The sequence below is a fragment of the Vicia villosa genome, unplaced genomic scaffold (genome assembly GCF_029867415.1).
Source record: "Vicia villosa cultivar HV-30 ecotype Madison, WI unplaced genomic scaffold, Vvil1.0 ctg.000192F_1_1_1, whole genome shotgun sequence".
Taxonomy (NCBI): domain Eukaryota; kingdom Viridiplantae; phylum Streptophyta; class Magnoliopsida; order Fabales; family Fabaceae; genus Vicia; species Vicia villosa.
In genome coordinates, this window is record NW_026705060.1 from 100,798 (window position 1) to 127,975 (window position 27,178).

Below are 27,178 nucleotides of genomic sequence, written 5' to 3' on the forward strand. Positions count from 1 at the left end.
AAAAGGACTATTGAAACGTAAAGAATCTCAAACTGCAGAAATGTTAAAGACTTTGAAAGTAAATAACATGAAAGTAATTCGAAAGTAAATGACATTAAAGTAAAGATACAGAAATGTAAATGGAAAGAAGTAAACGAAATGCAGTAATTCTGGAAGATATTTAAAAACAAAAGATAATACACATGTATTAAAGTGGTGGTGTCATACGTACATTTTCTCAGCGAACTCTTTCTCTTAACGCTTGATACTTGAGTAAATATGTGAGTGATTTGTACAAAATGAACACACAGAATCCTAACATTAAGACTCCTATTTATACTAGTTTCGACCTTAACGGTCCTACACTAATCTGCTGCCACGTTTCTCATAAGAACTTCTAGCGACGCCATCTGTTACTTGGACAGTTACGAAACCGTCTTCGAATTTCAAATCTTCCCGCCTGAGTACGTCTTTGACGCGTGGCAGTGTATTAAACAAACACTACGAAAAACACGCTAAGTAGTAATACTTGAATATATTTATAAATTTTGTCTAAGTCCCCGAAGACACGTACTTTTCACTAGCTTTCAGTATTCATTATCTTCATAGCGAACTTAGAAATCTTTACTCTCGAAGCATGACCATCAGTAGCCATTCTTTTATTTTTAAGGGATGGCCATCAGTAACCATCTTTCCTTCGATTTTCTACTTCTTCGAAGGACAAATACTACAAAACGAATTCTTCAGCTAACAGGATCAAAACTGAAAAAAATGACAAATAGGGGGACTAAAGTTGCAATTAAGCCAATGCTTTTTAAGAAAATCTATTTGAAATAGCTTCTAAGTGATTTTTTAAAATTTTGATATCCAAATTTTTTCTTCATAAATAGATGAAATACCTAAAATCACATTTTAAGAATAACTATTCAAACAAAATTTTCATTTGAAGCTTTTATAAAAAGTTTCTTTGTAAAAAATTTTTTCACAAAAATTTGTAACACTATAAAAATCATTTTAAAAAAAAGCCAAAACAATCAGGCCCTCAATCTAATTCAGCTGGGCTGGATCAACATCAATACTGATAGCGCTTCGGTCGGAACTCCATTTTAGGATGCTTGTGGAGGAATTTTCAGAAATTATAATAGTGATCATACTGATAATTTTTCTTGCAAGTTAGATTCGGAAAACACGCTCTTTGCTGAGTTTATAGGAGCAATTTTGGCCATGAAATTTACTATTACTCAAAATTAGTTCAATATGTGATTGGAGACCGATTCTCATTAGTTGTTTTAGCTTGAAGTAATTCATTTATGGTGCCTTCGAAGTTAAGAAACAGATGAGACAATTGTTTGCATCTGATGCGAAATATTAATTTTTTGACAACTCATATTTATAGATAAGAAAATTATTATGCTGCTAAGCTGGCTAACTTAAACTTATGGAACAGTATACATACGTAGCTTTTGATCAGAGTCGTCTCAAACTTTTGAAAGGTCCTGGGTAAGAAGTTAAAGTTGTCTTCAGTAGAATCTTGAAAACATTTAAGGGATTCTATTTAAGCGTAAATTAGCAATGAAATATATAATTTGAGACCCTTTTTGTCATAACTTAAATATGAAAAAGTGTGAGACCCCGTGCTCTAGGTCGTCTTACACACCCTCAAAGACGGTCTTGCTTTTGATTATAATCTTCCTCATTTTTATACCTATTTTTCTTTTATATATCATGGGCAAAAACCCAGCTTTTGATTAAAAAAAAATCGATCTAAGTGGTCCTTTTAACCTTCCCACATTTGAATACCTAAAGAATAATATACAATTTCCACTAAGTTTATTCTAGAAATTAAAATACCTTTATGTTGAATTGAATTTCCTCATTATTTTTGACGAGATATACTTCAACAAAATACAAATGTTTTAATAGTTGCAAAATAAACGTAACCAATGACTCAAACCAATGAAATGTCACAAACAAACCCAATTTTCTTACATCAAATGAGTTCAAATTAATGGAATCATTCGCAGCCACCGCTATAATTTTTTTTCCATCTTGTTTCGATGTTTATGACAAAATCCCCTTTCTTACGTATCTTAATGTTTCACATAATATATCATGACATTGACTTAAGGATAAATAATGTGAAGTTGATCTAATTACATATCTAGAAGTGAGATTATTATTCACCTTTTTATTTATTTTTTTTCTAGCCGTCTAAAATAGTTTACATCTATTTATAATATATTAAATCAAAAATACCGATCCTTGTGTTAACATTTGATTCTCATTTGCTTCACCTTCTAAAATTTATATGCGGCACCTTCTAAAATTTATTTCCACTTTTCAATAGCTTAAACACAAAGCCCTAGGTTCAAAGTTCAAACCTTAACAAATACAAAATTATTTGAATTTAACATTTAAATACTAACTTTGATATATCTTTTTAATACAGTATTTTTAAAATAAATTTAATTTCTTTCCATTTTAAAAAATTAAATGATATAGTATCTTTTTTCATCATACCTCTTATAACAAAGAATATTTTCATATAAAAGAAATTTAGTAATCATATTTGTCAAAACAAATTTTTAACCTATTTAAAATAAAAAAAAAAACAAATAAACTAATTAACAAATGCGGATCGCGCGGATTTTAATCTAGTTGACTATAAATCGAAGTTAAAAGTAATTTATATATCATACTCATATTTCCCAATCTAGCGACAGAGTTGTTAGAGTTCTCGTACCAAAAATGGACAATACCTCAAAATTACAACAGTGACCTCTTGAGGTCGACTGTAACACTGATGCTAGAAAGAGAGACCGGGCCCACATGGTGCACCCTGCCTCGACTGAGCGACAACTGCTCCAGACTATCCTTTTCTAAATGATAAAGTTGTGAAAATCCTATTATTCAAAGTAGATAATACCTTGTAACCGATCGCGAGGGGTTGAGATAGAATAACCTGCTTTTCATTTTAATCTTTCTACTTACCCCTTACTTTATTGATTGTTGTTTTCACATTAATGTTAAAGTTTGAAACCCCAAATTGAACTTTTCAAAAACTATATAGTAATTAAATTACTACTTCTAGTAGTAATAATTTAATATTTCCAATGAAAATAGTAAACGCCTTATGGAGAGAATATAGGCAACATCACAAAAAGGTAGGTTCCAATTTGGCACATAGTTGCACAAAATTCAACTCTTCATACTTAACGCGTTGAACATTACCACCAAACACATCACAACACAACAATTAATATGCCAACAAAATAAACCTCTTTAATAACACCTTCATCAACAACATCATCTCATGATACACATGTAGTACATATTCAAACAATCTCAAAATAACCAAAATCATGCAACTTCATAACCTTTGCATTGTTCTACCACAAAATTCAGGTGAAATCATGAAACAACAACATGAAAATGGTTTCCAACCGCAACAACAACAACCTAAGTCTAGAAACCCTTCAAGTGCTTGTGGTGGTGGAGGACAACAAGTTCTTGATTTGCTTCATGATTCATTGAGCAAGCTATGTAGTGGAAGATGGCTGGGAGGTGCAAAAAGAATTTGCAGACATAGGAGGGTGCAAAAAGCAAAAAAGAAAAACTCTTCAAGAGGTTCTGGTGCTACCATGTTTCATGACATGGATGGTGTTCAATTTGCTGTGAAGATTGGAAGAGACAATCCAAGGATTTTCAGCTATGCAGAACTTTTCATAGGCTCCAATGGTTTCAATGAAGAACAGGTTCTAGGAAGTGGAGGCTTTGGAAAAGTGTACAAAGCACTTTTGCCAAGTGATGGCACTTTGGTTGCTGTGAAATGTTGTTTATCAGAGAAGGGTAAGCAGTTTGACAAGAGTTTCTTAGCCGAGTTATCGGCCGTAGCCGATCTTCGTCACAAGAATCTCGTCCGGTTGAGAGGCTGGTGTGTACATGAAGATCGGCTTCATCTTGTTTATGACTACATGCCTAATCGAAGCCTTGATCGCGTGCTCTTTCGACGGAAGGAGAATACGAAAGGCGAGATTCTTGGTTGGGGACAAAGGTGTAGAATTGTGAAAGGCTTGGCTGCTGCATTGTACTATCTGCATGAACAGTTAGAGACTCAAATCATTCATAGAGATGTTAAGACTAGTAATGTTATGCTTGATTCGTATTACAATGCGAAGTTAGGCGATTTCGGTATGGCGAGGTGGTTAGAACATGAACTTGAGTATGAGTTTAAGTACAATTACAACAGCAGCAGCAACAGCAGTAATAAGAAAACTTCGAGTAGAATCGATCATTTCAGATTGGGGGAAACATCGAAAATCGGTGGAACAATTGGTTATCTTCCACCAGAAAGCTTGCAGAAACCGAGCAACGGCACGTCGAAATGTGATGTTTTTAGCTTTGGGATTGTTGTTCTTGAAATTGTGTCTGGTAGAAGAGCAATAGATCTTGCATACTCCGATGAGAAAATCATTCTGCTTGATTGGATTCGAAGGCTTTGCGACGAAGGGAAGCTTGTAGAAGCAGCTGATACAAGGCTACAAAAAGATGGATCATCATTCAATTTTTCTGAGATGAAGCATTTCATTCATATAGGTCTACTTTGCACACTTCATGATCCGAATTTGAGGCCTAATATGAAATGGGTTGTGGAAGCACTTTCTGATTTAAGTTTCAAACTTCCTTCACTTCCTTCTTTTCTATCACACCCTCTTTACATCTCTTTGTCTTCACCTTCTGAGACTACTAGTCCTAGTAGCACGAGCGGCACGATCTCGGCCTCAGCCGCGGATAACGTTAGCTTAATCACAAACTATAATAGTTCAACAAACTATTTCACAGCTGCAGGTGAAACAGTTTATGTGACAGCAGAAAATAAAAACAGCGGAATCATTTCTTCGAAGAGCGTGAATCGGAGTCATCACAGGCCGAACTTTCCGGTGGTTGAAACTCCGAGAGAAATTTCATACAAAGAGATTGTTTGTGCTACAAGTAACTTCTCAGAGTCAAGAAGAGTAGCTGAACTAGACTTTGGAACTGCTTATCATGGAATCCTCGACGACGATTGTCATGTTTTGGTGAAAAGGTTGGGAATGAAGACGTGTCCTGCGCTGCGCGTTCGGTTCTCGGACGAGCTCCGGAATCTAGGAAAGCTTAGGCATCGAAACTTGGTGCAGCTTCGCGGATGGTGCACCGAACAAGGGGAGATGCTCGTGGTTTATGATTACTCGGCTAGTAGAATTCTCAGTCAACAACTTCTCCAAATTCATAACAAAGGCGAGAACGGTTCGGTACTCGAATGGAATCATAGGTACAACATAGTTAAATCGCTTGCATCTGCTGTTCATTACCTACATGAAGAATGGGATGAGCAAGTGATTCACCGAAACATTACCTCTTCTGCTGTGATTCTCGAACAAGATATGAATCCAAGACTAAGCAGTTTCGCTCTAGCCGAATTCCTATCAAGGAACGAGCATGGAGACCATCATGTAGTCAGCGACAGTAGCAAATCCGTTAGAGGGATCTTCGGTTACATGTCGCCAGAATACATGGCATCGGGCGAAGCAACCACGGCTGCGGATGTTTATAGTTTCGGCGTGGTGGTACTCGAGGTCGTAAGTGGACAAATGGCAGTGGATTTTAGGTACAAAGATGTTCTTTTAGTGAAGAAAGTTCATGAGTTTGTGATGAAGAAAAGATCATTGAAGGAACTAGCTGATGTAAGACTCAATGGAGAGTATAATGAGAAAGAGTTGATGAGGTTGGTGAGATTAGGAATTGTGTGCACTAGTTGTGATGCTGAATTGAGACCAAACATGAGACAGATTGTGAGCATTCTTGATGGAAATGATAAATTGCTGAACATGGAAAAGAAGGAAAGTAGGGAAGATTGGAGAGAAAGAAATGGTAGTTCTTTGTCAATGGTTAGGAGGATTCAAGCTCTAGGTATACAGTAAGAAGCAAGGTTTTAAAAAATGGTCATTGTCGCGAACACGGCAGCGACAAAACAGTATCTGAAGGTGTCAATACCGATATCATTATTCACCGAATGAAATCGTGAAAGCCTTTACGCGACCATTATTTTTGTATAGTTAATAGTGAATGCCCTTTGTTCGTTTGAGTTTGTTTTTTTTTCTACATGTTCTATTTACTTTGTTTGATTATTATGTGTGAGATGGTGTACTGTATATAACTGAAGGTTAATGTAATCAGTGTTATGTTTCTTATACTTTTATGTGTTCTGATTTTCAATGCCACACAAATAAAGTTAAGTTATTTTCTTTAGGAAATCAGAAATGTTTGATGAAAGGATGAAATAAAATCTTGCTGGGTAGAGTAGATCTTCGGTTCTACGGCATATGATGAACCTGCAAAATTAACTCTCCAACATTTAATCATCAACTATCAACTATCTATCCAATATTAAAGTGTTGCCTAAACTGACCTTTCTGCTCTTACAAGCAAATATTTTTTCCCTTCCTAAAGATTATTCAAGTAATTAACAAAATAAAAAATACTCCATGCCAATTGTTGTGTTCTCATTGATCATTTTAATGATCTGTTGTACTTTCTGTTTACTTTTTATTCACTTTCGTTTCTCTCCAAGACAAAGGCTAAAATTTGCAAGTAACATACCTCACTCATCTCACTCTTCTATCTCCTTGTCCATCATTCTCTCTTGCAGACAACTTTTCATTTCCTTTCTCTCCATCATGTTCGGTTCTCTTTTCCCCCAACCCCCAAACCCTAGATCGCCGTCTCCCCCTTTCTCTCCATCGTGATCTCTCTTTCTTGTAACACCTCATTTCTACCCGGCAAATATAATGCGGAAAATATCAGAGTATTTAAAAATTTCTCAACAAATAAAGGAGGCGTCACATATTCACTTCATAACAAATCACTTAATCGCATTTAGTAGATACATAGCACTTTCTTTGATCAATAAAACAAATACTCAGCATATAATACTCTTCAAAACAAGGTAACTTTTTATTAGAATATAGAGGAATCACAGTTCTCAATCTTTGAATCAAATAACATCTTATTCAGCTAAGATAAAGAAATAAACAACAACAATCATAAACATCATAAATCATCCCCCCCGAGTGCTACGTATCAGAGCGACAACCGACTCGGTTAACGACAACTAAATCTTCATACTCGAACACCTGCACGTTACCAATATAAAGGCAACGGCGAACAAGAGAAAAGGGTGAGATATCAAATCATATAAGTGAGCGCATGATAAATTGTATATTAGGATCTAGGCATATATAGTTATCACATCTCAAGTATTAATATTGCTATACACTTCATGCTTCTAATTCACAAATCTCACATACTTTACATCTCACAACAAGTCACCATAGATCATATTCACATCAATTACATATAAATCTCATTCATTTACTTTGCAAGCTAATTCACGATACATCACATATAAGTTACACAAGACATGTTTAGTTAATCCCATTCGCAAGTATTGATATCCTCATACTATTCACAAAATCATCAATTCACATTCTCACATACATTCATCATTTAACAAGTCACGGAATACAGTCACGATATAGTCACAAAATGTCACAAATATGAATCACATAAGACATATGGGACATGACTCATGTATATGCATGTGGTACCAATCGGAGCTTCAGCCCCCGTCACCAATTGCCATTTGGCCCGTCATGTTTGCCATAATTTTCAGGCCGTCATGTTTGCCATAGTTTTCAGGCCGTCATGTTTGCCATAATTTTCAGGCCGTCGTAGAGTATGCATATGGAATGTGACTCGACAAACAAGACAACACAGCATACTCATCAAAATCACATATCGTCACGAGGCATAAGCCTATATCACAATCACATTACCATTTATTCGAGGTAATTCACGTCACTATAATATTTCACCTTCATTTAGTCACAAAATCATCATCACAAATATATATAACATCACATATTACAATTCATCACAAACATCGTCATGTTTCGACACATCAACACAATTATACAACTTCTCATATAAACAAGATCATCACAATTATCATCATGTTTGGCACGTCATCACAAATACACACTTCATCAGGACTATCACAACTATCATCGTAATTGACTAAACCAACGACAACTCGCTAGGGTTCATGCCATAAGGCTAATCACATATGATGCACATTAATAAACATATTGGCAATCACAACATTATTTGCAACAAAGTCATTCAAACCGGAATCACAATTTTCGGTCGGTTCGTAGAGTAATCTCAACATGCTAATTTATCAAGAAAATCGAATCAACTTCAAATTAACATTTAACTAAATTAGATATCATGTTAATTATCAAAACGACATCATTGGCATAACAATATATTATTCTCAACATAAATATTCCACCAATATACAATTACGGTCAAATTCTCAAAATACTATGATTTACCGATAAACCGAATAAATTATCCAAGTCTAAGTATAGTTCAATTAATTAGACTTATTGAAATTAATTCAACTATTAATTAAATCAACCCATTAATAGTCATATTATATTAATTCCAATTCAATATTCTATTTTCAATTATTTTCATTTCATAAATCATTTCTCCTATATTAGCTATTATATATAATTTGAAGTAGTAGAATCCTATTAACTCACCAAACTATAGCCAATATATATAGTTTTCACCAAAGACATATACATTAACTAAAACAAGTAGTAATGAGTTATCTAGATGTTAAAGATAAACATTAACTAGATTTAAATAATTAAACCCATATCACAGTTATCATACTCTTCCTATTATCTTTCATCATGCTAGGCCACTCTATATTTATTAATTAATGTAGCTAATGGAAATTAAGAATGTTATGTCATTCTATATCTATTAATTAATATAGTTTATAGAAATCAAGAAGATACTACAAACACATGTGCACAGTAGGAGAAACACATAAATGCAATGGTAGAAGAAGCACACACAAACATATGAACAGTGAGAAAACACAATGTGCACACGCTTCATCCAAGTGTTGTCCGTCATATGTGAGGTTTTTTGCCATTGCTTCTATGTTCTGTTCATACTTATCATTATCCAGATTTCATTATTACATTCAATTTCACACCTAGCATACGAACTAAATTAATATTCCAGAAACACAACCTCCTAATATCCATTCACTAACAGCAACATTAACTTATGAAACTCAGTCACAATTTCAAACAGTGGTAGAAAGAAACAAAATTACACAACACAATGTTTATTTCCAGAATAACAAGCAATTTCAAACAAGAATAGTAAATAGATTCAACACCGTAAACCAATAACCTAAATCCCTAATCCCCAACATACAAGGTTTCATAAGCTCTATTATAGAAAGAGAACCCCACCCTTACCTTATTAATGGAAGCAACTCAATGGGTCTTCAATTGCATCTTAAATTTAACACCATGGATGAAATCTCTAAGCTTGTTCTTCTCCTCCAAAAGTTGCCTCTTTCTCTTCTATTCTTCTTTCCTCATTATGCCAACACCACTCTTAAATCTCTAAAACCCTATTTAATATTCCAATTGGGCTTAACATATAACAACTCTTCTTTATTATTTTCCACAAATCAATTTAGACCCAATAAAATAAACAACTCCAATTAAATAAAAATATCACTTTTATTAATATTCCAATAATATAATAAATTCCGACTTGTAAATAATATTATTCTTAATATTATTCTTCGACCGTCCGACTAAAATCCGACTTTTAACTTAATAAATTCAAATACGCTTCTTAAAATAACACCGACAATCCAAATTCGACCAATATATCATATTTCCGGTCTAATCTTAATTACTCAGGAAATTCCCTAAACTTCAAATATTATTCCAATAATATTTCTAATACTGAAAAATATCAAAACTCTTGATTAAATATCGATCCGCTATCCCAAACTAACACCGACGAAATCGTCCCAAAATATGAAAACTTCACTAAACACTCCAAACGTCTAGATTAAGCGAATAATCGAATTTCCGGGCGTTACATTTCTCCTTTTGACGAACCACCCTCCACCTTGTCTTCCGAACTCCTCAGCCCAAAAGTCCGAAGAAGAAGAAAATTCATCTGAAGATGTTGATAAATGTTCATCTGAAGAAGAAGCACATGAAGCGGGTCTGAGAAATGTTAGGGTTCAACATGAAAATTTCGAAGACCTATGTTTAATAAAGGTAAATGTTTCATTGAAATTTTCTTTTTGAATTTGAAACATTAAAGCTTACGATTTTAGTTATACCATCGGAATATTATACACAAAAGCTTCAAAATAAGTAGATCTGAAATTTTTTATAAGTTACAAGAACTTGAAATTTTTGATTAGTTTCTTTGTTGATGTTGTTGTTGTGTTGTTGTTCCCTGATATATGTAGGTTGTCGCAGCCAAGGTCATACGTAATAAGCAAACTCCTCTTCGAACTAAAATATTCACGGTGGATTTTCTTTCTCTTTCAATCACTCTCATTATTCTACTCTTTATCACTGTCATTGTATTATTCTGGTATTAAAAAAACATATTTTTAAGGTTATTGTTACTGAGAGAAAAAAAGAATATTTTATAATTGTAAGATTGCAAGCAATCATGGATAAAAACTATTATGTAGAACCTAATCTGTTTTTTTTTTGTTGTATCGTTTTATACTGTTTCTAAATTTTAATGGGTATGTCTTGAATTTCAAATTTGATTTATTAATAACAAAAAGTTTTCACCTTTTTCTCTTTTTTTCTCTGTTTTGATCGTTGTTGTTCTGTTGAATTTCTGAGGTTTAAGATTGGTAGTTTCTTTATTACTCCTTATTCTATTTCAGGTTGATTTGTGAATGTTGGTTGATATGTTACTAAGGGTATGTTTCTCACTGTTTATAAAAGAGTACTTGCTGCTAAATAATTTATAGGTTTAATGTAGAAACATTGGATTTGGATTTATAGATTTTAATGAATTTTCATTATTTTTCTTGCCAATTTCAAATGTAATCGATAGTTTTAAATTAAATTTCTAATCTTTCTCTATTTATTCAATTTCATCTGTTACATGTCTGCATTTAGGAAGGACCCAATGAATTCATGAATATGATTGCAAGAAAAGATAATAGCATAAGACAACTATTCAGGTGATGTACATTTAAAAGTGATGAACATTAATATAGAAATATTAGATGTGAGTTCAGATATTTTCATAAAGGCTTTTCATTTTTATTATTTATTTTTACTTTTAATAAAAAGTGACTTTGTGAATGATAAAGTTAATATTTTTGCAATTATTTTTCTTGCTCATTTAAAACATAATAGATATTTCTTATGTTGCTAGCTTTTGAATTTGAATTTGAATTTTGAATTCCTGAATTCCTACTGTTTTCCTCTTTCTCTGTCTATTAGATATTTTTAAATTAAGTTATTAACATAAAGTATTGTGGTGCTAGAGCTTAGATGTAGGTGCAATTAATGTTGTATTTCACCCGACCTTTTACTAGGCTAGATTATTTTGTGAACATTCTGCTTTGTATGGTCTTGCAATTAATTAATTGTGATAAAAGTAAAAGAAACTTCAAAATACAAACTATATTCATGAGTTGCTTTTGTTTACTCCATATTTTCAAATTTTGTGGAGGGATGGATGTATCAAGTTAGAAAGCATTGATATGTGAAATGGCTTGGATGCTTCAGCACCTCACTCTATTTTATATTTGGATGCTTTCATGCTATCTTATCATAGGTAAGGTTATTTTAAGTGTATTTTCAACATCTATATTATTTCCATAAATGTTGTTTTGTGTTGAATTTGCAGTAGTTATACACATTTGATAAGAGAAGATTAATTCAATAAATAACTAATGAAAATTTTACTTTTTTTGCTAAACTTCCATGTTTACTTTTTAGAAGGGACAATTTTACTTTTATATTCATAGAAAAGGACAATTAGACTTTATGCTGATAAATGACAAATCTGACATTTATTATCATACACTCTATCACACTAAACAACTAATTTCACTTTCAAAGTAACTCCTTTAATAGCCTCTTAGTCTTAGATGTCATAATCTTAAAGGTATCTAGCTATTGTCCCTTCTACATGCTCTAATTTGAAGAATACCCTCATGATATGGAACATATTCGTGTAAATTTATTTGAATTGTTAGTTAAATGACTGCATAATTTTATAAACTCTTAGTTTTATCTTTTTCTTTTTAGTATTAAAAATTCTTACTTATCTACTTTTGTAGTATGAAATCACTCTAATGATATATAACCTGAAACTAAAATTTGAAGTATAGTTGCTCAGAGGCTGGATGAATTGCGACATGGTTTAAACAGCTTAGACGATAGAAATAGAGGTTTGATGTGGAACTGTTTCTTCACTTTCTATATTATTTTAATATTCATTCACTAAATATGATACATTTGATCTTGAAAATGTTGAATAGGTGTTGTTAAAGTTGAAAAATGAGAAAAAGAGAATATTATTAGCCTATACTATTTTTTCTACAATAGAATGATGATATTACTCACCTATACTATTTTATATATGTAAAGAAGACATTATTAACTTGATAGTTTGCTGCACTTTTTAGTCTTGAATGTTAGGTGCTATCAATTTCTTAAGTATAATTTTTTTTTTTGTTATTTTAGGACCAATTGCATTTTCTGTCATGAAGAACTTTCTAAAAATGGTGAAAATGATCATATTAAAATAAAATAAAATAATATGACAGTTAATACTGATTTCAAACCATATATCAATGACTCCTCTTCTACCCTAGCCGTCACTTTTCTTCTTTTTCCTTCCTCTCTCTCAAAGAGGGGTGATTTAGGATCAATTTTGATCCAAAATCACCCCTCCAAATCGTTTTTGTTTATCTATTACTTAAATAAGTGATTTTCACACCTTTTCTTTTTGTCTTTTTTGTGATTTCGTGGGTCATCGTTTGTTTTGATTTCCCATATTTCTATGATGTATTTTGATTTCTCGTCTTTGTGCGGGTATTTTGTTTTTCCGTTTTTGTGCGGTGTTCATTTGTTTCAGGTTGAAAGATTAGTTTCGATCTAGTGCAGATTCAATCAATGACTTTGGTGCCGTCAACACTACAGATCCGGAAGCATGAATATTTCGGACATCTCAATACAGTCAATACATTAATATTTGTAGGCATATGCAATTTGCCGTTTTATGCTATTAACATGAATGCTGTGGGATTTGTTCGCAGATTCATCCTTTTTGTTTTTGGCGATTTTGAATTTGTATTGCAACGATGTACTCTATCGATTTGAATGAATGAATATCATTTATTTTCTGTCAAAAAAAACCATATATCAATGACTTTATTGTGATATATTCACTAACTCAATTCATGTCCTATTTACAGGTCAAGCAAATGGGTCAAATTTGAGTGTATTATTAAAAACAATGAAAATACAAATTGATTACATGTTGTCTATTTATTTCCCTCCATTTGGAAACAATATATATTTTGAATGTTTGTAATTCAATTTGAATGTTAGTAATTTATTTTTTTTAAAAGCTTTGTTAGTAATTGAATTTAATGCACTTTAAGATGACAAAAATGTGTGAAGTTTAATAATCTGGTGTGATATAATTAATTACTAAATTTGTGTGACATAGTGAATTATTAAATTCAAAGTTGAATTTTTTTCATCTCTATTTTACTATTTATTTTGAAATTAAACAATCTCTTATCTAGAGTGGATGTTTTTGTATTTCTCTATAATTTAACTTTAATTAAAATAAATACATTGTATTGATTTGTTTTTTAAATATTTTATACATTTAACGCTTTTTTTTAATGAGAAATTTGTACCTAACGGATTTCGAACCTGAGAACTTGAGAGGAGCACACTCTCAGAACCCAAGCGTTTTACCGCTAGATCACACACACAAATTAGCATTCCTCATAAATTAAATTTTTAATTTCTAAAGTATTTGTTAGTAATTCAATTTATGCGTTTTAATGGAGAAAAAACAATTTACATCTATAATATTTTTGCTATTAATTTAGTTTAATGCACTTTAATGGAAAAAAACTTTTAACATTTATAGTAAAATTGTTGATATAAAATATTTAGATTTGAATATATATATATATATATATATATATATATATATATATATATATATATATATATATATATATATATATATATATATATATATATATATATATATATATATATATACACACACACATTAGCTCTATTTAAAGAGTGAATTGATATAGTGCTGTTATATTTGGACAGTAAAACTGTACCAAAAATTATTAATTTAGTGTATCATGTATCTGGTCATTCATCTACAATGTCATATAGTGCTGATGGAACAAGGTTCACACACACTTTTTATTTCCTTTTATATCCCTTTTTGGTTTAGTGTGTGAACTTGCGGTTTAAATATTTTTTTATTATCCATATATGGTTCATATATTGTTTTTGCTTCATAATAGTTCATTATCTTAATATTAGTTTATTTTCAATTTATCTTATTTTTAATCAATTGTTATCTTAATTTATTTCACGGGTCATTATCTTAATGTTGTTGTGCAGTGTATCATCATTATTGGATCACAAATGTATTAGCTTCTTCTTATAATATTTTTTTAATAGGCAATTGATTAATAAAGCTCGCACTAGGGGTGCAACCCTTACAAAAACAAGACACTAGAGAGTGTTTGAAACGGATAAAGGAAGTTTAAACCATTCATAATAGTTTGGTCTAAACTTAGTATATCTAAAATACAACCATCTCCATGAAAGAAAGATAATATTAGAACAAATAACATCATAACAAAACACCCCCCTGAACATTATGGCATTCCTCATAATCCAAAGACTCCATATGGTAGCTAACCAAACAAAGTTGATCATAATTCTTCGATTGCTATTCTTCACCTTGTCTTGTATAGCTCCAAAAAGTAACATCTCCTCTTTGTTAATATCCTCCGAAATACCAAGCCAAACATAAATGTGATTCCAAATCTCTTTCACCTCTTGACAATGAAAAAAAAGATGAGAAGATTCTAAATGATTACCACAAAACACACAATCCGGATTAGAAACATTTGCAACTCCTCTTTTCAACAATTGGTCCTTAGAAGGAAGACGATCAATAAAAAATCTCCAAGCAAGGACCTTAATCTTAGGCGGAAGTTTAAGATCCCATATCACTTTCAACAAGTTAATCAATTGAAAATCCCAAGCAATTGATTTAGCATTATTAACAACGCAAGAAATACTCCCGACAGTGAACTCCTTTTCCAAATTAAAGAACCACAAGAAAGAATCGCTTTCGAACGCGCAAGGAATGAATTCGAGCACAAGCTCACAAAACCGGTTCCAGCAGGGGCTGGCTGCTGCCGCAGCCCAAGATGTTGTACCGTGGGAGAAAAGGCCACAGACGTCCCACCTATGTGATCCTTCGGTCCACACCAACACCTCCGCTACCGTGAAATTTTTCATGGTTGATAAATCAAACAAATCCGGGAAATCCATTCGAAGATATTGATCTCCCAACCACAAATTATGCCAAAAAAGAATATCCTTACCATTCTTGCAACAACATTTAAAACACCCGGAAAAGCCATTGTCAACAATGTCGTCCAACAAATTATTCTTGCACATATCCCTCCACCAAATCGAATCATCACATCTATTCAACTCGCCTCTATTGTCTTGAATCTTAATTTTAGGACATTTATACCCCACCTTGATAAATCTACTCCAAATGGCATTATCATCATATAGAATTCTCCACTTCCACTTTAAGAGAAGAGCTTTATTCATCTCTCTCACATCTCTAACCCCCAAACCACCCTTCTCCTTTGACCTACACACAACCTCCCAATTCAACCAATGAATGCTCCTTTTCTCAAACTTGCCACTCCATAAAAACTCACTTTGAAGTTTTCTAATCGCTTTAACAATTTTTTCCGGAACTTTGAAGAAGGATAGAGTAAAAATAGGAATTGAATTCAAAACCGAGTTTATGAGAGTAACCCTACCTCCCATCGAAATGTTTCTTCCCTTCCATGAAGAAAGACGCCTCTTTAAATTATTTACCACTTTCAACCACACTTTCTTCCTTCTAGGATTATCCCCCACCATAATTCCTAAGAATTTGAAAGGAGTCACACCTTTCTTGCAAGATAGAAACGTCATGGCGGCGTTAATGTACAACTCTCCCACATTCACACCTATAATGTTGCTTTTGGAAAAATTAATCTTCAATCCGGACACCAATTCAAACCCTCTCAAAATCACCTTCATATTCCAAAGATTATCACAAGACGCTTCACCGAGAAGAATAGTATCATCCGCAAATTGAAGAATGTCCACACTATCATCTTCCCCATACATGAAGGGCTTGAAGTTTCCCAACTCTACTGACTTTTTTACAAGGGCGGTTAAACCTTCCATAGCTAGGACAAAGAGAAACGGAGACAAAGGATCTCCTTGTCTTAATCCTTTTTGCACCTTAAACTCTTTAGTTGCGCTTCCGTTGACCAAAACGGACATGTGATTGTTGAAAATGCAAGCTTCTATCCACCTCATCCACCTAGTACCAAACCCCATCCTAATCATCGTTTCTATTAGATATTGCCAAGAGACGGAGTCATACGCCTTTTCAAAGTCCACCTTAAGCAAGAGACAACTTCTTTTCTTCCTTCTCGACCAATCGATAATTTCATTAACCAAAAGAACACCATCCATCATGTTTCTACCCGGGACAAAAGCGGTTTGGTTGGTAGACACTAAATTACCTATAACCTCCTTCAATCTAGCCGCCAAAATCTTCGCAATTATTTTGTAAATGCTTCCCACCAAGCAAATGGGACGAAATTCACCTAAGGATTGAGGATTGTTGGTTTTTGGTATTAAAGCAAGGAAAGAAGAAGAGATAGATTTCACAAGAGATCCCTTGCTATGAAAGTCGTTGCACATCTTCAAAACATCTTCACGAATCACAACCCAAAACCACTTATAGAAATCTAAAGAGAAACCATCCGGCCCCACGCTTTTGTAACCATCACACGACCAAATTGCTTCCTTTATTTCCAACTCCGTGAACGGACGTTCAATACTCAAACCCTCCGAAACTAGAAGCTTCTTCAAACCCAAACCATTAATGTTCGGCCTCCCCTCCGCCTCTTCTTTGAAAAAAGACTTGAAGTAATTGAAAGTGAAATCTTTGACTTCATTAACATCCTCCAACACACCGCTACTAGATGTAAGAGAACACAAAGAATTCCGCCTTCTTTTCTCTTTGAGAGAATTATGGAAATACCTCGTGTTGCAATCTCCTTCGGCTAGCCATAATTGCCTCGACTTTAGACGAAGAAAACCTTCTTTTTTGTAAAGATTGTCCCAAAACTCAATAGCCGCCTTAGATCTTTGCACCACCACCTCCTCCGGAACTTTACCTGCAAAATGAGCAAACTTGTTATCTAAAAAATGCATCTCTTTCCCCGCCTCATCAATGTTTAGATCTATCCACCCAAACACCTCCTTATTCCTAGAACTAATTTTACTTTTTAGAACCTTCAATTTCTCTACGAGACAAAAATCCCCTCTACCCTCCACCACCACTTTTTTCCACTCCTCCTCAACAAAAGCATAAAAGTCCTTGTGACTAAACCAAAGATATTGAATCTAAAAGGTTTAGGTCTCCAATTCCTTTTATTATCTTTTATCCGAATGGGGGCGTGATCCGAAACATCTCTTTCTCCTATAGATTGCCTTCAATGATTACCAAGTTGTTCCAAAATATAGCCATTTCGATATGAAATATACCGAACTCCTTCAAGGTATGTCGATTGGTTGGCGAATTTTTTTGTATCTCCATTAAAGCTAGATTTTGTAAATCTAAATCACTCAAAATGAGATCTAGTGGATGAAAGATAAAATCATGTTAGGTTGTGAAGTGATATTATATAAAAGATGTTTATAGAAAGTAATGTGAATGCAACATACCATGTGATAACCATGCCCAAGTATTCTTCCATACATGACCTGGTCTATTTATTGTACCTGACAACAACATAATGACAAGTAGTTTCCTCAAAAAGTGACCCGAATCCCATTCACTTGCATCTTTTATAGTCCCAATATATTCCTTGTCATCCTCAAGAAAGCCCATTGTAAAACATGCATCTCTAAAGGAAAAATATTATGTTTCACCTACTTTACGAATATCCTCATAGTATGTCGTGTCTTTCACTACAGTAAACATCATTCTCAAATAGAATAATTCACCAGTTGTTGGTGGAAACCATACTAACCACCCAATGGAAAAACCTTTCTTCCTTGGTTTCCATGATCTACTTCTCTTCTCATAGCCAAACTTTGTTACAAACTGGTCGTAAGACGGGGTTCTTGCCTCTTCATACTTTTCATTTACAATAAACCACGCTGCAAACATAAATTTAGTGGCACTAGTATTATCAAGTACATTTTCTACTCTTTCAAAACCAGTGAAAGATACAACCTTTTCTCCAATGAGATGGAAAAACATATGTTCAACAATAGGTTTTCGAGTATGAATTTTCAAAGAAAATATTCTCCAACATGCCTCACTCGATGAGACATACCTACAATCAAGATATTGTTGAATTTTATGTATAGACACCGCCAATGATGAAGTACCTTTATTGGCCATAAATAGATTTAGGTTTGAATTAGATTTTTTTTTCTCAAAACCTATCCAAATCACTAACACCCTTAATTTTAAGTATGTTTTATTAATTAATAATGTATATTTATATTACTAAATTGTAAAATTTATCTTTTAATTTGTTAAAATAAGTTTAGTTTTTTTTAATATTTAAAAATATATTTATAAAAATTATTTTATACTCAAATCTATTTTTTTGACTGAATTCACCGGATTACTCACATAATCCATGTACAAACATAATAACTAAAGGCTGTTTATATCAGGTTTAAAAATATAATTTTTTTTTTTTTATATTTTTGAAAATAGATTTTTCAAAATTTTTCAAATTTTTTTATATACGTTTTTTTTAAACGTGTATCTACATAATGATTAGAGAGTATAAACCCTAGTAGTTTGTTAAAAAGAAACCCTACTGGTCCAAAATTTGTTTTAACTCACAGAGTCACGCTTCAGTTTAGAGCTTCTTCGTTTTCATAATGGCAAAAAAAGATGAAGGATATGCCATTGGAATAGACCTTGGAACTACGTACTCTTGTGTTGGTGTGTGGCAAGAACAACATGGTAGAGTTGAGATTATTCACAATGATCAAGGCAACAAAACTACTCCTTCTTTTGTTGCTTTTACTCAAGATCATCAAAGATTGATTGGTGATGCTGCTAAGAATCAAGCTGCCACTAATCCACAAAACACTGTCTTTGGTAAGTGATGTTTTCACTCTACTCTTTTATAATGATTAATTGCTTATATCTTATTGTTTTTTAATTATGTACTGTTACATATACATATGTGTTATATATGTTTCTTTTACAGATGCTAAGAGGCTCATTGGTAGGAAGTTTAGCGATTCTATAATACAAAAAGATATGATGTTGTGGCCATTCAAGGTCATTGCGGGTGTGGATGACAAACCAATGATTTCCCTCGATTACAAGGGACATGAGAAGCACTTTAGTGCGGAGGAAATCTCGTCTATGGTACTTACAAAGATGCGGGAGATTGCAGAGGCATTTTTGGTATCTCCGGTTAAGAATGCTGTCATTACTGTCCCGGCTTATTTTAATGATTCGCAGCGAAAAGCCACTATAGATGCAGGTGCCATTGCTGGTCTTAATGTTTTGAAGATAATCAATGAACCAACCGCTGCAGCGATTGCATATGGCCTTGAAAAGAGAAGTAAATATGTTGGAGAGCGGAATATTTTTGTCTTTGACCTCGGTGGTGGGACTTTTGACGTGTCTCTTCTTACCATTAAGGATGATGTCTTCCAAGTGAAGGCCACGGCTGGAAACACTCACCTCGGGGGAGAAGACTTTGATAATAGAATGGTGAGTTACTTTGTAGAGGAGATCAAAAGGAAGAAAAAGTTGGACATTATTGGGAATCCAAAAGCCTTGCGGAGGTTGAGAACTGCGTGTGAGAAGGCCAAACGAACACTTTCTTTTGCTAACGTGACCAATGTTGAGGTAGATGCTTTATTTCAGGGTGTTGATTTTTCTTCGTCAATCACTCGTGCCAAGTTTGATGAAATCAATATGGATCTTTTTGAGGAGTGTATGGAGACTGTTGAGAAGTGTCTTACTGATGCTAAGATGGACAAGAGTAACGTTGACGATGTTGTCCTTGTTGGTGGATCTTCTAGGATTCCTAAAGTGCAGCAACTATTGCAAGACTTCTTCCATGGGAAGGAAGTATGCAAGGGCATCAACCCTGACGAGGCTGTTGCTTATGGTGCAGCGGTTCAGGCCGCTTTGTTGACTGGAAGCTTTAACAGTGTTCCAAACTTGGTTCTGATGGATGTGGCACCGCTGTCTCTAGGTTGTAGGTTACTACATGATGTCATGTCTGTTGTAATTCCTAGGAACACTTCTATTCCTGTCAAGAAGACAAAACAATATTTTACTACTATAGACAATCAGTTGAAAGTTTCGATTGGGGTCTATGAGGGTGAGAGACCAAAAGCAATTGATAATCATCTTCTTGGTTCCTTCGTCCTTTCTGGTTTAACCCCTGCTCCTCGCGGCCATCCTTTGGATGTATGCTTTAATGTTGATCAAAATGGTATTTTAACCGTTTCTGCCATGGATAAATCTACTGGCAGCACAAATGCAATTACAATAACCAATAACAAGGGAAGATTGTCAACAGAAGAAATTAAAAGATTGATTCAAGAAGCTCAAGATTTCCATATTGAAGATAAGAAATTCTTAAGAAAGGCGGAAGTAATGAATGCACTGGACCACTGTGTTTACAAAATGAGAAATGCGTTGAAGCAGAAGGATATTAGTCTAAACCTCTCTTCAGAAGAAAACAAGAAGGTCAATGATGCAATTAAAATGGCTACAAATTTGCTTGATGAGAATGAGCAACAGAATGGAATTGATGTTCTCGAGGATCACCTGAATAAGCTTGAGAGTATGTATCAGCGCGTTATAGCCAAATACTGATAGCTTTTACTATTTTATTACAAATCTTTTAAGTTTTTTCTTAGCTTTATTTTGTAAGCAAATGCAGAAAATGTGCAGGGATGTTAATAACTGAAGCTTAATGTATCCGTGCGCATCTTTCTGTTGAAGCATGACTCGATTTATATATATATTTACAAGGAAAGTGTTCTGATTTTTACAATACATTTTTCTTCTTAAGCACTATTATGAATCAGTGTAACTTCTTTTTATGCATCTATTCATCAGCATCAATTCCAACCCAATTAATGAAACCGAAGAGAAATTCTCTGAATGTGACTTGTCCGTTCCTGTCCCAGTCCATTTCTTCCGCGAGAAAGAAAAAACCAGAAGAAAAACTAAGAAAAATGAAACACTAAATCATGCTGAAAAGAAGAATTGAAATGAAGTAAACAACATACTGAATCTGTTTTTGGTGATGTGTGCAGGAGATCTTTCTTTAGGGTTAGTCTCATTCATTGTTCTCATCATGTCCTTCTTGTTAAGCTTCCCATCACCATTTTTATCGAAAAACAGAAATATTTCAACTATGGAATCAAAAACTTCTCCTAACTGTGCTAACTCTGCCTTTGGTGCCTGTCACAAAAATATAAACTCATAATTTAGGGTCATATGGTTTAAGCAAATGACTCGGCCGGCTGGTTCAACCGGTTGAACTAAGAACTGACCAGTCTCCTGGTTGGTTCAACTGCAATCAAATCTCAATCTCTTCAAACTCAACCGATTGATTCAATCGGTTCATTTGTTTAAGAAAATAAAGAAGTTTTGTAAACACTCATTTACAAGTCATCTAGTTCAACTGGTTGAACTAATTGAACCATGATACAGAAGTTTCACCTTCTGCTGGTTTAATCTCCGGTCCAGTTTAAAAAACAAGTGTATAAAGATTAAAGAATACATCATCAGAGGATAAAGGTTCTGTTAGGATATGAATGAGGCATAGATGAACAATAAACTCATTGAACTGAATCCCTTTGCTTCCATCAATATCACAGTACTGAAAAATATTCTCAATCTCATTCTCTTGAAGATGAAGTTCCAAATCTTCTAAGAAAGTTTTCAGTTCATCTGGCTCTATAGATCCATTAGAGTCCTCATCTATGAAACATATAACACAAACATGTTAATTAAAAACATGGCTTATAAACAAAAGAATGTTCGGTTTGTGTTTGAAACTTACCATATTGTTGAAACATTCCTCTTAAGGTTTTTAGCCTCTCCTTGAACATAGGGAACAGCATAACTATAGTATCAATGGATTTCAATTTGGATTGTCCAAATTTATTTCTTCTTATATCAGATATTTTCTTTTCTAGATTCCTTTCCAAGCTCTTTTCTTCATTTTGTTCACTCATGCAACAAAGTAATGCTCCCATTTTCTTGCCAAAGACTTAAATACAAATTAAATTATTATTAATAAAGAATAACTTAAATACAAAGTTATAAATAAGGAATAAAGAAATTAAATATTTTAATTTTTTAATAATCTAATCCATTTGTCACAATTTTTTTTAAATTATAAAATTAATTACTTTTTAAATGACTATAACATTATGTATTATAATTAATGAAATTATCGTTTTAAAAATATCCTCCTATTAATATTATAATTTTTAATTTATATTAGTTTTTTTTTTCTTTAATTAATTTTATATTTTATATGAAAGTAATGTGTTGATTTAAATATTTAATATGTTGATATTATTATTATATGTTGATTATATTTAATTATATATTTTTGATTAATACAATTAATATATTGATTCACCTTGATTTTAAGTTTTTAATAAATATTAAATTATTTTGGATATACATATTCGAAATATTCTAACACAAAAAAATAGATTATTTTCTAAATGAATATCCGATTTTGAGGGGAAAATTTTTTTTTTGTCAGAGATCTCTAAAAAAGTATATGAGTGCACTAAAAATTTCGGATTATTTTTTTCTTCAAAATCTATCCAAATCACTGACACCCTAAGTATGTTTTATTAATTAATAATGTATATTTATATTATTAAATTGTAAAATTTATCTTTTAATTTGTTATAAAAGAGTTTAATTTTTTTAATATTTAAAAATATGTTTATAAAAAAGTATTCCTAAATCTATTTTTATGATTTGATTTGGTCTGGATTGACTGAATTGACCTGATTACCCCTACAATCCATGTAGTACAATATAAACCCTAACAGTCTAAAATTTGTTTTAACTCACTCACACAGTCACGCTTCAGCTTAAGAGTTAAGGTAAAGGTGAATTGGGAATTTTTTGAGCTTCATCGTTTTCATAATGGCAAAAAAAGACGAAGGATGTGCCGTTGGGATAGACCTTGGAACTACGTACTCATGTGTTGCTGTGTGGCAAGAACAGCATGGTAGAGTTGAGATTATTCACAATGATCATGGCAACAAAATTACTCCTTCTTTTGTTGCTTTTACTCATGATCATCAAAGATTGATTGGTAATGCTGCTAAAAATCAAGCTGCCATAAATCCTGAAAACACTGTCTTTGGTAACTTCTCTTTTCTTTTCTTTTTTTATACATTTGAGCTTGAGTATTGAGAAAGAAAAAAGAAACTATGTATTGTTATGGTTACATTACATCCCTGTTCAAGTGAATAATGATAAATAATTTTTCATATTTTAACAGATGCTAAGAGACTGATTGGCAGGAAGTTTAGTGATCCTATTGTTCAAAAAGATATAATGTTGTGGCCATTCAAGGTCATTGCAGGTGTGAATGACAAACCAATGATTTCCCTCAACTATAAAGGGCAAGATAAGAGCTTCTGTGCCGAGGAAATCTCGTCTATGGTACTCACAAAGATGAGGGAGATTGCAGAGGCGTATTTGGAATCACCTGTTAAGAATGCTGTCATTACTGTCCCGGCTTATTTTAATGATTCGCAGCGAAAAGCCACTATTGATGCTGGTATCATTGTTGGTCTTAATGTTTTGAAGGTAATTAATGAACCAACTGCTGCAGCTATTGCATATGGCCTTGACAAGAGAATTAACTGCGTTGGAGAACGGAATATTTTTGTGTTTGACCTTGGTGGTGGGACTTTTGATGTGTCTCTTCTTACTATTAAGGATAAGGTCTTCCAAGTTAAGGCTACTGCAGGAAACACTCACCTTGGAGGAGAGGACATTGATAATAGAATGGTGAACTATTTTGTAGAGGAGATCAAAAGGAAGAAAAAGTTAGACATTATTGGGAATCCAAAAGCCTTGAGGAGGTTGAGAACTGCGTGTGAGAAGGCAAAACGAACACTTTCTTTTGCTAATGTGACCAATGTTGAGGTGGATGCTTTATTTCAGGGTGTTGATTTTTCTTCGTCAATCACTCGTGCCAAGTTTGATGAAATTAATATGGACCTTTTTGATGGGTGCATGGAGATTGTCGAGAAGTGTCTTACTGATGCTCAAATGGACAAGAGTAACGTTGACGATATTGTCCTTGTTGGTGGATCGTCTAGGATTCCTAAAGTGCAGCAACTATTGCAAGACTTCTTCCATGGGAAGGAAGTATGCAAGGGCATCAACCCTGACGAGGCTGTTGCTTATGGTGCAGCGGTTCAGGCCGCTTTGTTGACTGGAAGCTTTAGCAGTGTTCCAAAATTGGTTCTGATGGATGTTGCACCACTGTCTCTTGGTTGGAAGTTAATAAATGATGTCATGGCTTTTGTAATTCCTAGGAACACTTCTATTCCTGTCAAGAAGACAAAACAATATGTTACGATTAAAGATGATCAGTTGAAAGTTTTGATTGAGGTCTACGAGGGTGAGAGACCAAAAGCAACTGATAATCATCTTCTTGGTTCCTTCATTCTTTCTGGTTTAACCCCTGCTCCTCGTGGCCATCCTTTCGATGTGTGCTTTAATGTTGATCAAAACGGTATTTTAACCGTTTCTGCCATCGATAACTCAACTGGTAGCATGAATGAAATTACAATAACCAATAACAAGGGAAGGTTGTCAACTGAAGAAATTAAAAGATTGATTCAAGAAGCTCAAGATTTCCGTATTGAAGATAAGAAATTCTTAAGAAAGGCGGAAGTAATGAATGCACTGGACCTCTGTATTTACAAAGTGAGAAATGAGTTGAAGAAGAAGGATATTAATCTAAAGCTCTCTTCAGAAGAAAACAAGAAGGTCAAGGATGCAATTACAATGGCTACAGATTTGCTTGATGAGAATGAGCAACAGAATGGAATTGATGTTCTCGAGGATCACCTGAATAAGCTTGAGAGTATGTATCAGCGCATTATAGCCAAATCCTGATAGCTTTTACTATTTTATTACAAATCTTTTAAGTTTTTTCTTAGCTTTATTCTGTAAGCAAATGCAGAAAATGTGCAGGGATGTTAATAACGGAAGCTTAATGTATCCATCCGTGCGCGTCTTTCTGTTGAAGCATAACTCGATTTATATATTTATTTACAAGGAAAGTGTTCTGATATTTACAATACATTGTTATGAATCAGTGTAACTTCTTTTTATGCATCTATTCATCAGCATCAATTCCAACCCAATTAATGAAACCGAAGAGAAATTCTCTGAATGTGACTTGTCCGTTCCTGTCCCAGTCCATTTCTTCTGCGAGAAAGAAAAAACCAGAAGAAAAATTCAGAAAAGTGAAGAAACACTAAATCATGCTGCAAAAGAAGAATTGAAATGAAGTAAACAACATACTGAATCTGTTTTTGGTGATGTGTGCAGGAGATCTTTCTTTAGGGTTCGTCTCATTCATTGTTCTCATCATGTCCTTCTTGTTAAGCTTCCCATCACCATTTTTATCGAAAAACAGAAATATTTCAACTATGGTATCAAAAACTTCTCCTAACTGCGCTAACTCTGCCTTCGGTGCCTGTCGCAAAAATATAAACTCATAATTTAGTGTCGTATGGTTTAAGCAGGTAACTAACTGGGCCGGCTGGTTCAACCGGTTGAACTATGAACTGACCAGTCTCCTGGTTGGTTCAATTGCAATCAAATCTCAATCTCTTCAAACTCAACCGATTGATTCAATCGGTTCATTTGTTTCAAAAAAATAAGTTTTATAAACACTCATTTACGAGTCATCTAGTTCAACTGGTTGAACTAATTGAACCATGATACAGAAGTTTCACCTCCCGCGCTGGTTCAATCTCCGGTCCAGTTTCAAAAACAAGTTTATAAAGATTAAAGAATACATCATCAGAGGATAAAGGTTCTGTTAGGATATGAATGAGGCATAGAAGAACAATAAATTCATTGAACTGTATCCCCTTGCTTCCATCAATGTCACAATACTGAAAAATATTCTCAATCTCGTTTTCTTGTAGATGAAGTTCCAAATCTTCTAAGAATGTTTTCAGTTCATCTGGCTCTATAGATCCATTAGAGTCCTCATCTATGAAACATATAACACAAACATGTTAATCAAAAACATTGCTTATAAACAAAAGAATGTTTGGTTTGTGTTTGAAACTTACCATATTGTTGAAACATTCCTCTTAAGGTTTTGAGTCTCTCCTTGAACATAGGGAACAGCATAACTATAGTATCAATGGATTTCAATTTGGATTGTCCAAATTTGTTTCTTCTTATATCAGATATTTTCTTTTCTAGATTCCTTTCCAAGCTCTTTTCTTCATTCTGTTCACTCATGCAACAAAGTAATGATCCCATTTTCCTGCCAAAGACTTGAGAAAAAGGAAAAAAGTGTTATGTTTAAGAAGGAAAAACCTGGAAATTTTGAAGGAGAAGAAAAGATGAAAGTAGAGAAACAAAGTATAGTGGATTCCAAAGTGGAGATGCCATTTTTTTTTCTTTGAATATGAGTCATTATATTTCCAAGTTTATCCAAATTAAAGGGTAATCAAAGAATATATTCTCTTGACTTAACAAACTGGGAATAATGCATTATTCTTTATTTGTTTGATGGTGTTTCCAAACTAAAACCATAAGAAAAGGACAAATAAAAAGCATGTTACAATATTGAGTTAATACCTTCTTCTAGTTAGAAATAGAGGTT

The 27,178-nt window shown here is 33.4% G+C and overlaps 4 protein-coding genes across 4 annotated transcripts; 2 read left to right on the forward strand and 2 right to left on the reverse strand.

Annotated features, from left to right (window-relative positions):
• The first annotated feature begins 3,140 nt into the window (after nt 1-3,140).
• LOC131625178 (receptor like protein kinase S.2-like) lies at nt 3,141-6,211 on the forward strand. Its single transcript, XM_058896073.1, has one exon. It carries the CDS (start codon nt 3,342-3,344, stop codon nt 5,937-5,939), a length of 2,598 nt encoding a protein of 865 aa, XP_058752056.1. The 5' UTR covers nt 3,141-3,341; the 3' UTR covers nt 5,940-6,211.
• Nucleotides 6,212-18,186: 11,975 nt separating this feature from the next.
• LOC131625170 (uncharacterized) lies at nt 18,187-18,675 on the reverse strand. The gene has a single exon (XM_058896067.1). The coding sequence runs from the start codon at nt 18,673-18,675 to the stop codon at nt 18,187-18,189; it is 489 nt and encodes a 162-aa protein (XP_058752050.1).
• A 494-nt stretch (nt 18,676-19,169) lies between these two features.
• Nucleotides 19,170-25,443, forward strand: LOC131625172 (heat shock 70 kDa protein 18-like). The gene is made up of 5 exons (XM_058896068.1): nt 19,170-19,392; nt 19,505-20,464; nt 22,209-22,218; nt 23,433-23,671; nt 23,810-25,443. Exons 1-5 carry the CDS (start codon nt 19,170-19,172, stop codon nt 25,441-25,443), a joined length of 3,066 nt encoding a protein of 1,021 aa, XP_058752051.1.
• LOC131625179 (probable calcium-binding protein CML22) lies at nt 23,668-26,953 on the reverse strand. The gene is made up of 4 exons (XM_058896074.1): nt 26,637-26,953; nt 26,355-26,554; nt 25,855-26,029; nt 23,668-25,758 (listed from the first exon to the last, which is right to left on the reverse strand). The coding sequence occupies exons 1-4, from the start codon at nt 26,830-26,832 to the stop codon at nt 25,667-25,669; spliced, it is 663 nt and encodes a 220-aa protein (XP_058752057.1). The 5' UTR covers nt 26,833-26,953; the 3' UTR covers nt 23,668-25,666.
• Nucleotides 26,954-27,178: the final 225 nt, after the last annotated feature.